This window comes from Aedes aegypti, chromosome 3 (genome assembly GCF_002204515.2).
Source record: "Aedes aegypti strain LVP_AGWG chromosome 3, AaegL5.0 Primary Assembly, whole genome shotgun sequence".
NCBI lineage: Eukaryota > Metazoa > Arthropoda > Insecta > Diptera > Culicidae > Aedes > Aedes aegypti.
In genome coordinates this window covers 183276749-183291295 of record NC_035109.1, presented here as the reverse complement: position 1 = coordinate 183291295, position 14547 = coordinate 183276749, and the positions used below count along the sequence as shown (strand labels likewise).

The window sequence follows — 14547 nt, the reverse complement described above, 5'->3', positions numbered from 1 at the left end:
TCACAGACAAACAGACGTACCATTGACGAAATTTCCATCGAGCTCATTCAACGATCATTTCAAATTCGCTATGTTACAAATCTCACTACCAGAGGCTCAGTTTTTTTTGTCTATGTGTTAAAATTCACATAAATAAACACCCTTATTCTTGTTTACGGCGGATCCAACTTTCGATCGAATCCTATTCGTTCGAATCCATTGCCCATTTGATTTTGCTGGCGTAAACGAGAATGCGAAAGGGTTTTCGATCGAAAGCGCATTCGTACGTAAACAAGAATAAGGGTGAAAGTCAAAAAAAAAAAACTACCAGAGGCGCGCGTATCGTTTTTCTTCGCGTTTGACGTTTCACACTATGGCCGATGGCATAGTAACGCGATGCGTCAAGCAGTGCGTGACGCGTTTTTGTAAGATTTCCAGATAGGCGTTGTGTGACGCGAGGTATGACATAGTGACGCGTTTTGAATAGTGATCCTTTATAGAGAGATAAGCGGAAGTAAAATGGAATGATTTGGCAACAGACCAGCAGTGTTGATTTTGCTCGGCGTCGAGATAGTTATTTATGCAACAAGATGCAAAATGATGATTTTTTCAGCACGAGTTGTACATTTATCCAACGAGGCTCGCCGAGTTGGATAAATACAACGAGTGCTGAAAAAATCGAGTTTTGCAACGAGTTGCATACAACATTTTTTGCTATTACGAAAAATGCCGTTGTATTGAATTATTTCTATAAGCACAATCCTATTTCAAGAGTATCCACATGGCCTTCCATGCGACGCATAGACTCAGTAGTTTTCAATCATGTAGGCTGTGACACAGCAGCTTGATCTCAAGTATGACAGTCACAAATTTTCAAGCTTCAATCGAGATTCTATTTATCTGATTTCGACGAGGGACCAGGCTAGACGCCGCAAGCAATTTTCGACTTTTATAAAGATATTCCTCATGTTCCAAACTGCCTGCACGAACCGTGAAGAAGCGTGAAGTTAGGCTCCGGATATTTTCCGAGTGGGTGACCTGCTTCTAAATCAGAATGGATCTCTGATCTCTCTTTACTCGGATACCAATCGCCCAATTGTTGCAGAAGCAGTAGCATGCATGGCCATGGTCAAAAACTTCATATACAGGCGTATGAACATCCTCACAGAGATGATCAATCTTCGAGCTGTTTAGTGGAATATGATGAGTATGGAGAGACGCAGAGTTGGTGACTTTCAAAACAGAACCGAAAAGTGCTACTTTTCAGCACCGAAATGAGTGCTGAAAAGTAGCACTTTTCAGCATTGTTTTCGTTGTTAGGAAAAGTAGGCCATTATGTTGTGCATTACCTTGATATAAAGTAGGCTTATATGCAACGTAATAGCAAAAATAATATTGTAACACGGACATGACTTCCGCATTGCTAAAAAGTGTATTTTGTTTAGTTTTAGATCTTTGAGTAACATATCCAAGCTAATAAACAGCCGACAAAATCAACAACTGAAAATCGCATTGACAAAAATTTAAAAAAGAAAAATATTTCATTTTTTTTGCTTCATACAAAATTACTTTTACCGAAATAATTTCAAGCGGATTACATTACATTACACAGCTACATAATCGAATATCCGCCAGAAAAGTCAAAGAAATGAATGTCTTGGCAAGCTAGCTCAACATTTTTTATCATTAACAACATTTTAACTAAATAAAAATAGAATTCAGGCCGGTCATAATTCACGTACTTACGACTATTTTGATTATTCTCCCATGGTAAGATTTTTGTACGGAAATAAAAAAAAATAGTGCCGAGTATGACCTATCAACTAACAACAGGGGGGTCTGTCCCATAAAACTTGTAGCTGATGCGCCACTTGGTGTCCCATGATTTTTACATCATGTGACCTGCAATAGTATCAAAATCCGCTGAAACCTATCTCCAGAAATTGTACACGATGGTCCTGCTTATATACACATACTTCACGATAAGCTTTTTAGCTAACAAAAACTATAAACTTAAAGTTTTTGCAACGATCACCATCATAAACAAAATGAAACAGCATCGGACGCGCGTCAAACCACTTCACGGAATGGTTCGACGCGACTGCACGCGCATCGCATCGCGTACACTTTGTCATGCACGCTAAGATCAGTCTACCCAAATATGGGTAAAGTTTACCCATAATCGCTGAAAAGTGCACACACTCATTTTATGGGTAAACAAGGCTCTACACATAAATTGGTAAACTTACAAAACCCATTTATGGGTATTTGATCAAGAGAAGAAATATAGGAAAAATACTCATATATGAGTACTTTTTTTCTCTTTTTGACAAACTCAATAATTTTAACAGTGAATTCCAATCATAATAAAAACAAGTTATTTTAATATCACAATATAAACAAGTTTATTTTAAGCACAGCCAACCACAGTGCTGTTGAAATTGAACAATGTAAAACACATAACACAATCATCCAGAGCGGCTTCTTCCGATTAGATGGGCACAAGTCGTGTTGCACATGATTAGACATCTTCCGGTTGCAAAAGGCCGTTGGAATTGAGTGGCGGATGGTGGATCCTTGAGACCATCCGTGGTTTTTTTTTAAGTTAGTTACTGGTTGGAATTTCCGAGTTGGGAAGAGATTGACTTGAATGCCAACGGCTGGACCATGATATTTTGGAGCCAGCACCTCAGTCAGCACATATTCCAAATAACGTGAACTGAAACAGAAAATAGTGCTCTTTGTATGATTTTGTTTAAACAATATAATAAAATGAAATTTTTACTTACCTAGAAAACATCCGTTTTGATATTTTTTAAGAGATTTTCCTTTGATAGGTTTTAAACGACCTTGTCCGAGTGTCGCCCGTCGTGTTGATTTTTGTTTATGCCTAATTTTTCAACCAAATATGGGTAAAGACAGCTACCCATATTTGGGTAAACCACCTTTACCAATAATATGAGTAAACATTACCAATTTTTATTGGTAAATTTTACCTATATTATATGTTTTGTATCAATAACTCATAAATGGGGGAATCAACTACTTATTTATGGGTAATCTGATCTAAGCGTGTGTATACGCGCTGCACCATGCGTTTTCCATTGACGCCTGCCAGAACTGTTCAGATGCAAACGCGTCGCGTTGCGCATCGCTTGACGCGCGGCGTAACTATGCCCTCGGCCTTTTATGACCATCTACACCTTTTCGTGCAACATGTCCACCAGATTATGATGGTGTAAATTGGGCGGAGGATTTTGAAGAAATTTGTTCTAGGTGTTACGTCTGTTTGTCTGTGGCTTTCTAATTACACCACTGTTTTTAGTTGTGTAATGAATCACTACAAAATCATCTTCAGAAATTGTAAAATACATATTAGAAAGCGTCTCTCGATATGATTTCGGATACTTTTACTTTATACCCTGTACGACTCTTGCTTAGGGGACTTCCTTAGCCGAGTGGTTAGAGTCCGCGGCTACAAAGCAAAGCCATGCTGAAGGTGTCTGGGTTCGAATCCCGGTCGGTCTAGGATCTTTTCGTAATGGAAATTTCCTTGACTTCCCTTGGCATAGAGTATCATCGTACCTGTCACACGACATACGAATGCGAAAATGTCAACTTTGGCAAAGCAAGCTCTCAGTTAACAACTGTGGAAGTGCTCATAAGAACACTAAGCTGAGAAGAAGGCTCTGTCCCAGTGAGGACGTAATGTCAACGAGTAGAAAAAGAAGACTCGCTGTAAAAATCATCATTCTGCAACTTGATGCGCAAACTACTATTTTACAATTTTGTAGAAGACCACTTGAGGGTATCAGAAATAACATCGGGATGCATTCACCATGATTTCACATTTTATGAAAATTGTTGTGTTATGACCCATTACCCAACTCAAAACAGAAGTGTAATGAAAAAGCGTTGCGTAATAATTATTACGCAACTGATTTGAGTTGCGTTATGACTATTACGTATTTAAAAAAATACATTTGCCAATACCGCTATCTGTATATAATGGTAATAATACATCCCAATGCAGCTCAAGAGCAGTATAAGTCAAAATCCCGTTTAAATGGATCATTGAAGGTAGTTTTTGTTAGTAATCCTTTATAAGAGAGATTCGCGGAAGCTGACATTTCTGTCAGCGTGTGTGTGAGCCAATCGAGCAGCGAGAGCTGTCAAAGTGTGAGCCAAACCTGAGACGAGACTCGCGAAGACGGTCTTCTTTTTCTGTGATAGCTGAGTTTTTTTCTTATTCAACTTTGTGTTTATACCAATTATGCGCAAGCCGTTCAAACCCTCACATGAACCTCTCAGCAAAAAAAGATTGAGTTTGCATCACATCGAATCATAAATAGCCGTTTGAGTGAAATTTCATGGCAGCAAACGTAGTAGACATTAGAAATAATTAATCTTCTGCTTAGATTTATCAGCAACTTTGGAAAAAACTGCTCCGCTGACTGAGGTTTTTAATAACAGTTTACTTTGAACACAATACTTTTCACTTTTTCAGCCATAAAAACGGTGGGCTGCATTGACGTTTCGTGAGCGGGGAATCTGGCTGCATATGACGTTGATATTTTTCCTCCTCGCGAGTCTCTCTCAGAGCCAAACGAACATGCGTTATGTTTGTTTTGAACTTTTCTTGAAGAGTAATGTAATGCGCTTAAAATTATTTCGGTGAAAGTAATTTTGCATGAAGCAAAATAATGAAATATTTTTCTTTGTTAAATTTTTGTCAATGCGATTTTCAACAACTATTTTTTCGGCTGTTTATTAGTTTGGATATTTATCTCAAAGATCTATAACGAAACAAAATACACTTTTTAGCAATGAGGAAGTCATGTCCGTGTTACAATATTATTCTCGACGCCTAGCATAATCAGCACTGCTGCTCTGTTGCCAAATCATTCCATTTTACTTCCGCTTATCTCTCTATAAAGAATCACTAGTTTTTGTCAGTGCTCACCGCAACAAAACAAAGGCGCCACTGTGATTCTACCCCATTACCCTGAATCCCATTACTCCGAATGCCATTAACCCGAACGCCATTACCCCGAATTCCAAAACCCCGAAAGACCCATCACCCCGAATGGCATTACCCCGAATTCCAAAATCATGGGAAAATGTCATCAATATCATCATGTCCAGATAATTGTGAATTCGGGGAAAAAGCATTCGGGGTGATGGAATTCGGGGTAATGGTACATTCGGGGTAATGGAATTCGGGGTGATGGGATTCGGGGAAATGGCATTCGGGGTAATGGGGTAGAATCGCCACTGTATATGGGATTTAACAATAGAAGTAATAAACCATAGAAGAAGAATGTCGCTGGCGTCGCTGTCGGAACATCTTTTGCTGGCGGAGATAGGCGGGGCTATAAATGTCAACGCGAAAATGTATGCAGTTTGACACTTATGTACCCAGCATGTTTCTGAGCGAGAACAAAGGGGACACCAGCGACATTAGTCTTCTATGGTTTATTATTTCTATTGATTTAACCCTCTAATACCCAACCCCGCCTTTAAACGGGGTACACTTTGGAATTTTGTGTATTTTTTCGTAGCTCGGAAATCAAAATGATTTTATTTTTGAATTATACCTTGACTCATAACACGCAGATAAGAAAAGTTTTTTATGACTTTTGAAACTTTTTTGTATTTTTAGAAATTGTTTGAAAAATTGCATTCTTATATAACCTACAAATGCCTGGGCTTCATTTAACGTGTAATATAAAAAATCGTACCTTTTATATTTTTCTACGATTAACCTATCACAAACGAAGAGCCTGGTGGTATTAAAATCATGTCAAACCTGTTTTTCCGTTAGTTACACGGAAAATAAAATACGCTCAGAAAAAAAATTAAAAATTTAATATTTTTCAAAATACCGTAACAATTGAAATTTTTATTATTGCCAAAAATCAACAACTTCAGTTTGCAACTTGCTATGGTTGAATGTAGCTGCGTTGATCGCTATCTCCAACTGTGAAGTTGTTTATCCTTTTATTAACCAAAACCGGTCGATCAACAAACAGTTTTAAATTGTTTTTACTTTGTTTTCCGTTGTTATATTCGTCTCTTCGTACATACGGAATAACCGTAATCAATCGCGGCTATGTTCCTGTTTTTTTTCTATACCATTTGTTCGTTTTCGCGCGGTTTAACAAGCGATTGACATTCAGTTTTATTCCAAGCCCCTTTGTCCCAAAGCAACTTCTGGGCAAGGGGGTAGTGTGGTTTTTAATCTGTGGCGATTTTCTCGCTTTCGAAGATAGTGGTGCTGCCAAATTTCAACACGTGAAAGATTATTGGTGGCGAACAAATCCATCTCTCTGCTCACAGTGCAATTGTGAGGTCGTAATCCGGGTCGTGGGAGTGATTTTGTGAGACTATTACGATCCCTCCCCAAAGGGGAGGTTGAAACGCGAGGGTACAAATAAAGCAAGCTCGATTTGTGTACTGTGGTGGTGTGTAGTAGAAGTGAAAGCTTGAGTTGTGGCTTTAGCCATCTGGTTGTGATATTGTGAAGCTGTTATTCGACAGGCGTTCGCAACCTTTCCTGACATCGTACCACAGACGCGTTTTTGAAGAAAGCTTTAGTGGCAGAAGAGCTGAGAAGAAACCGAGTGAACAGTGAAACTGCTATTGCGAAATTGTTACAGCAGTTTATTTAGTGAACAATTAGTGAATTGCCTTTATGGTAACGGGGCCGGGGGGTCTCCCACCTTGGGGGGAGGCTCCCCAACTGGATGGTGCGATTTCAAGACGAGTCGCTGGTAGCTTTTCACGAGCTACACTGCCAGCCTTCATGGACAGAGATGGGATGTACGGAGATCTACACGTCCTCCGACTTCAAGGCGTGAATAAAAATGTTCTGCCACACGCACCTTTCATGATTCGAAAGTCTATACAAGCTCATCTTGGTGCAAACATTGAAGGAGCCTATCCTGAGGCCAACGGAAACAGCTACGCGCTAAAGGTGAGGAATGTCCGCCACTTCGAAAAGCTGCTAATGATGACCAAACTCTCTGACGGTACTCCCATTGAGATTATCGAGCACCCTGCACTGAACACAACGCGTTGTGTGGTCAGTTGTCGTGATGTGGTCGATGAATCAGAGCAAAAAATCGCAGAGGAACTTAAAGACCAAGGAGTAAAGGAAGTGAGGCGAATCACCCGAAAATCCGGTGAAACTCGGATCAACACATCGACCCTTATTATCTCTTTGAGGGGAACCAACAGACCGGAGTTTTTAGACTTCGGCTACATTCGCTGTAGAACACGTCCCTATTACCCGTCGCCCATGCAGTGTTTTAATTGCTGGGCTTTCGGGCATACGAAGTCACGCTGTAAAATTGAAAAGGGAATCTGTGGTACATGCTCTGGAGATCACCCTTTTATCGCCGATAAGCCCTGCACCAAAGCGAAATACTGCAGTAAATGTGATACTACCCAGCACGCAATCAGAGAGCGGTCCTGTCCTGCTTATAGAAAAGAAAACGACATCCAGCGTATCAAAATCGATCAAGATGTGCCCTACCCCGAAGCTAGGCGTATCTACGAGGAGTCAAATGATCCAAAAACGTACGCAAAAATAACAGCAACAGGAACTAGCAGTGACTTTCTAAACCTCAATCAGAAGATCGACGAGCTTATGGAGATGGTAAAAAATGCGCGACCGACGCATTGAACAGCTTGAGAGCGCTCTTAATGGCCAAAATACATCAACTTCAAACCTGGACGGAAATCCCCCAGCAGTCGATTGTATCCCCTCCAGCTTCCAAGCAATGTTAGATAAACAAGAAGCGATGTTTAATCGAGTTATTAAGAATTTGATAGCAGCCAACATAGAAATGCAAAAAGAAGTACAACACTTAAAAAGCTCTATTAATACGTCTACCAGCATTGCACACAACGCGCTCACGCAAGAAGATTCTGTTATCGAGTTTGCAACCCCAATCGAAAGCGCTCTTTCCAAAACCCTCACACCCGAGAAACAACAGCCTAATGATGATCCGCTAGACATTTATAGCGACGATTCTCATCCTCTCGACAACATTCCGAGCTCTTCCAAACACATGGGAACACCAAGACCCCCTGTTTCTCCCATGATCCGCAAGAAGGAAACGTCAAGCCTTACAAAAAGCCATCCTCTCACTCCTAAACGACCTTACAGTAAAGCAAATTCTCCCGATAAGCTGCAGGACAGCGTGAACGCGTCGAAGGTACAAAGGCAGTCCTCTCTTACTCGGAAAAACGTTAGCAAAAACTCTAAATAGCCTTCCCATCAAAACACCATCAACCAGGCGAAACACCCTCCACCCTCAACATGACTCCACAACCAACCAACGAAGACAATTGTCTAGACTCTACCTCGAGTAGTCGGGGCGCCGTTGGACCGGAAGCTAAACCCCTACCGGAACCTTCGGGTCGACTCCTGCACTCGTACAGTAAGTTAGATGAAGAAAATCTGAAGAAAAACAGCGCCTCGAGCAGTCGGGGCGCCGGCAGACCGAAAGCCCGGACCCAATCGGAACAGCCGGGTCGACTCCGACACTCGACGGACGAAGATCCAGCGATAGCCCCTGGTAGCTGGGGCACCGACAATGCGGACGTTCTTCCCACACCGGTATTGGCGGGCAACCCTCATTGCCGGGGGGAAGCTGAAGGAGGGACGGACAAGGGTGAGAACACCTATTCCCCTCAGGACGTCGAGGGAATCAAGACCGTTATGCCGTCAGATCTCGGGACGCACAAAGGGGGCAACCCCTGTCCCCCGAAGGACAGCGTGGGAGTCAAGAACCATCAGCCAACTTTACCCGAGCATAGTACAATAACGGACGAAATAAACACCTTTTTTCCTACCGTCGGGACATCCTTGCCCTTGGTGGGTGGACGAACTCCACCTGCCACTGGTCTGGCTCTGTCTTGTTCGGCTCATTCATCAAGTCCCCCAGCTTCTAGTACGCAAACCAGTGAGGCCAACCGTTTTTGTACACAGAGTAACGTGTCTTCTTCTTTCACCGGCAACACCAATTTTCCCACACCGTCTCTTCCAATGCCCACCAACTTCATCCTTCAATGGAACATCAATGGTTTCCTAAACAACTTGGGTGACCTCGAACTTCTCACGCAGACCAGTCCGCCCTGGTGTCTGGCCCTCCAAGAAGTTAACAAAGTCACTGCAGAGCAATTAAATCGGACCCTGCGAGGTCAATACGAATGGACAATCAAAAAAGGAAACAATTTTCGACACTCAGTCGCCATTGGGGTCCTACGTACCATCCCATTTGAATTCCTACATCTCAGAAGCGTAGTCCCTGCCGTGGGTGTTCGACTGCAAAATCAGCTGAACATATCCGTAATAAACGTATATTTTCCATGTGGGGCGCTCCCGAATCTCCACGAACAAGTCAAAAGCCTGTTAGAAGCCGCTCCCGGGCCCGTGATATGCCTGGGGGATATGAACGCTCATCACCCTGCTTGGGGAGGAAATCGTGCAGACCGTAGAGGGACTACTCTCCTCGATCTTTTCGAAGAACTCGACTTAGTAGTACTCAACGATGGCTCCGACACTTTCTACAATGGTCACTACTCTAGCGCCATCGACGTCACCGCAGTTAGTCGCTCAACTCTGCCTAAGCTCCAGTGGCACACCATTACTGATCTTCACGGAAGTGATCATCATCCGATACAGATCACCATAGCTGCTAGCTCTCCGATCACTACTCGTCGTCCTAGATGGTTGTATGAACGTGCTGACTGGGAGATATATAATGCTTCTGTTCGTGAAGCACTTCGGGCTACCGATCCCACCAGTATCCCGGACTTTAACGAACTCATCCACAAAGCAGCTGAGGCTGCAGTACCCAGATCGAGTAACAAGCCCGGACGAAAAGCGCTTCGTTGGTGGACGGATGACACGCAAAAAGCTGTGAAAGCTAGAAGAAAAGCGCTTCGTGCTGCAAAGCGGCTGCCACAAGGCCACCCTGAGAAAGAAAACATGCTTAATCGCTATCGAATGTTGCACATCCAGTGCAGACAAACTATCAGGAACGCTAAACGCACTAGTTGGGAAGAGTTTCTGGAAGGTATGAACGCCTCACAAACTTCCGCGGAACTTTGGAACCGGGTAAACGCACTGAGTGGCAAAAGAAACTTAGCTCCACTATCAATACAATTGCCGGATAAATTAGTCACCGATCCCGTTGCAGTCGCCGATACCCTTGGGCAATATTTCTCAAGTCTCTCGGCTATTGATAGCTACGACGACCTCTTTAAGCGCCGTTACAATCCATCGATAGACTCTGTTCTCAATTTCCCCGTTCCATACGATTTAAGAGGTGCAGCCATCAACGAACCCTTCTCACTCCAAGAATTAAAATTCGCTCTTGGCCGCAGTAAAGGCAAATCAACTGGATCTGATGGCATTGGATATCCGCTGCTAAAAAATCTGCCGTTCTCCGGAAAAATCAAACTCCTGGAAATTCTCAACCAAATTTGGCTGTCCGACACTTTTCCAGCCGAATGGCAAGAAAGCCTCGTCGTCCCTATACCCAAAGCCAACAATCCAACTCGTGGACCATCAAGCTTCCGGCCGATTGCGCTCACTAGCTGTCTCTCTAAGATTATGGAACGAATGGTCAATAGACGGCTCAAACAACAACTGGAGGCTGCAGGCCATCTTGACCGCCGACAACACGCCTTTAGGGCTGGATACGGGACTAACAGCTACTTTGCTTCTCTGGGTGATATCCTTCATAACGCACATTCCGAAGGGCTGCACACTGAGCTGATCTCCTTGGACCTTTCCAAAGCCTTCAACCGCACCTGGACTCCTCTGGTACTCAAACAGCTAGTAGAATGGGGGATGTCCGGGCACGTTATCCACTTCATCAAAAACTTTTTATCCAATCGCACTTTCCGTGTACTGATTGGTGACAGCACATCCAAGCTTTTCGCCGAAGAAACCGGCGTACCCCAAGGATCCGTTATTGCAGTCACCCTTTTTCTTGTGGCGATGAATGGTGTTTTCCGAAATCTCCCAAGTGGGATTTACATTTTCGTATACGCGGATGATATCTTGCTGGTAATTTCAGGCCGCACACCCGTTCGCACCAGAATAAAAGCTCAAGCTGCAGTCAACGCCGTCGTCAAATGGACCTCGTCGGTGGGGTTTACTCTGTCGGCACCCAAAAGCATTCGCTGTCATATTTGCAACACTGGACATCGAATTACCGGTTCCCCCATCACCATTCAAGGTCAACCCATTCCGCTGAAAAAGACCGTCAAAACCCTTGGAATCATAATAGATAGAGGGCTTACATTCAAACAACATTTTGAGTCTGTGAAAACAAATTGTCGTGCTCGGTTAAACCTAGTGCGTACAATCTCTCGTCCACATCGATCTAACAATCGGGCCATACGTTTTCGAGTTGCTCACGCAATAATCGACAGCCGTCTAGTCTACGGTCTGGAATTAACGTGTATCGCTACTGGAAGGCTCCTCCAAACCCTCGCGCCAGTGTACAATACCTACGTTCGCATCATCTCGGGACAGTTATCGTGTACTCCGGCGGACGCCGCATGTACTGAAGCTGGTATACTTCCTTTCCGCCATGTTATATCCGCAACTATCTGCAAGAAGGCCGCTGCTTTCGCCGAGAAAACCTCCGGAAATGAAAGGATCTTCCTCCTCTCCGAGGGGTGCAGAATCCTTCGTACGGTAGCCAACGTGGATCTCCCTCCAGTGGCCAAGATTCATTGGTACGGAGACAAGAGTTGGCAGTCAGGAAAACCAAAAATCGATAGTACAATCAAGGACCGTTTTCGTGCAGGTGACAACTCCATCACACTTCGAGCGTCTGTCATTGAATGGCTCCGTAATAACTACCCAAACCACCTCCACAGATACACTGATGGCTTCCTATCGAACCGTGGCGTGGGAATCGGCATCTATGGACTTGACGTTTCGAGAAGCCTTAGTCTCGCCCCACTATGTTCCATCTTTTCCGCCGAAGCCGCAGCCGTTTTTATCGCGGCTACTACTCCTGCTGAACAACCCATCCTAATACTTACTGACTCAGCTAGTGTAGTATCAGCTCTTCAGTCCGAGTCCCCCGCCCATACATGGCTTCAAGGTATTTTACGGTTTGCCCCACCTGACACCACCTTTGCGTGGATCCCTGGACATTGTGGTGTACCTGGAAACACAGCTGCTGATCGCCTCGCTGGTGCAGGATACGCGTCAACAAGGTATACAAACAAGGTTCCTCTTCAGGACATCAAAAGATGGATAACCAAGTCCGTCAACGCGCAGTGGGCAACCGAATGGTCCCAGCAGAGCACTTGTCATTTACGCAAGATCAAACAAGATACCCAACCATGGACCGACGTTATTTCATTAAAAGAACAGCGGATCATCTCCCGACTGCGGACTGGATACACCCGTTTATCGCACAACATGGAAGGCTTGCCTTTCCACAGAATTTGCACCACTTGCAATACACACAACAAGGTGGAACATTTCCTATGCGTCTGCCCTCAGTACGAATTTCATCGTAGAAACCATGGACTAACGGGGAGCATTCGGGAAAACCTATGCAACGATACGACAACACTCAACACTGTCATCTGTTTCCTGAAAGATTCAGGACTATACTCCCAAATATAACCTTACCTCTACTTTTTCCCGCAGTCGGGGTATCTCTGCCGGTGGAGGGTTTCGACCTTCCTCCGGGAGAGCTCTACCTTGTTCTTGCCTCCCCTCCATTCCCGGTTTAGTGTGAAACAATTATGTTTAGTTTGAACCTGTTGCTGGCGACTAATTTTATCTCACCGTAAACGTGTTTTTCAAATTTTGTGATAGTTTATTTGTATTTTGATATGCTGCTTGAAAGCCTGTAAAACTCCTTATTGAAAGCAGCCTTTCTGGCGCTTTTCTGACAAATGGTGATGAACTAGCCGTATGCGCTAAAAATCACCTTAATAAAGAACAAAAAAAAAAAAATCAACAACTAGAAAAGGCTTCAAAAAAAATGAAAAAAGCTAGGGATGTTCAAAAATAAAAATTATAAAAATCAAAAACCAAAATTTAAAAATTTGCGAATAAAAATAAATAAATGCCCAAAACGTGTTTAGAACGATTTTAGATAACGAAAAATAATACTTGAATCGAAAATAAAAATTTGGGTTTTAGAGGGTTAACAATGTGACAGCATTGCTGTTCTGTCAAACACACAAGGCTACGGTGGCGCTATCTATGCTTTCCATAGCGGCCGTTTTGGTTATTTTAATGATCTATTCAACCCCATGGATCATGAAGGTACTGCTGCCCCAGCTGGGAAAGCACTGGAAACATGGTGATATCTCAGAATACATAAGCTTCAAATATATGATTTTCAAGGATTCTTCTATAAAAAACCATTAAGCCGGAGCTTCTTGAACCTTAAACTTGATACCTTCTTCGCGCTTAGCCTGTAGTTCTAGCCACTGGTCATAGTGGGCCTTCTTTCTGTGCGTGTAGAGAATGGACTGGAAACTGAACGTCATGGGACAGAAAGTGCACTGGTAGAGACTTTTTCCAGTATGGGTGGTCATGTGCTCCGTTAGACGTACTTTCACCTAAAACAAAGAATGAAATTCAGATTAGAAATGTTTAAACCTTTCTTTCTCAAGTGGAGCACAGATTTTGTTTTAACCTATTTTCGACGAACGCTTGCTAAATAAAATTAAGCTCAATATACTAAAATACTAAAATAAATATGCATAAATACCATTGCACTATGGTCCAGGAATCAGTTTTACGCTGAAAGATGCATTTTGAGCTTTAAGCTAAGTATGCTGTTTCGCTCAAGAAAAGTAAAGAAATTCCTTGACTGAAAAGGTTAAGAAATTTCCTACAGAGAGCCCCCTTTGAAGTGACATTTCTTCTCAACTGCGTACTGCGATCAGAAAAAAGTGATTTTCTTGACCATTTCTTGGGAGAAATTTTCCACGCATCGAGATAGGCAATTCCTTTTCTTGTCAGTAGCAAACCGGCCTTTAAGCTAAGTATGCTGTTTCGCTCAAGAAAAGTAAAGAAATTCCTTGACTGAAAGGGTCAAGAAATTTCCTACACAGAGCCCCCTTTGAAGTGACATTTCTTTTCAACTGCGTACTGCGATCAGAAAAAAGTGATTTTCTTCACCATCTCTTGGGAGAAATTTTCCACGCATCGAGATAGGCGATTCCTTTCTTGTCAGTAGCAAACCGGCCTTTAGAATGAAACATTAGACGAAAACAGTCCTTTACAAAGTTGTTTGTATTATTGAAAATTAGGGTGGACCACATTTTCATAGAAATTGTGTAACTAACTTTCTTATTTGTAGAAATTATATTAGGGTCGATGTACCAATAGCCGCATAGCTAAGAACAAATATTCGTATAAAATCGAAAAATAACGCTAGCGTCATTATTTTTACATCATCTGAAAGCTTTTTATTTTGGTTTTGTGGGAAAAATATGAAAACTGCGAAAACTCATATGTTTGCATTTATTATCGCTTGTGCCACTATAGGAATACATGTGCCT

The 14547-nt window shown here is 42.8% G+C and overlaps 1 protein-coding gene across 1 annotated transcript in view; it reads right to left on the bottom strand.

Moving 5' to 3' along the window:
- Positions 1-13368: 13368 nt before the first annotated feature.
- LOC5577321 (transcription factor grauzone) overlaps positions 13369-14547 on the bottom strand; it is a 37244-nt gene continuing 36065 nt past the window's right edge. Inside the window, exon 7 of the mRNA XM_001656347.2 lies at positions 13369-13599. Within this exon, the coding sequence (XP_001656397.1) occupies positions 13402-13599 (198 nt within the window). The 3' untranslated portion in view covers positions 13369-13401. The remainder of the gene's footprint in view (positions 13600-14547) is intronic.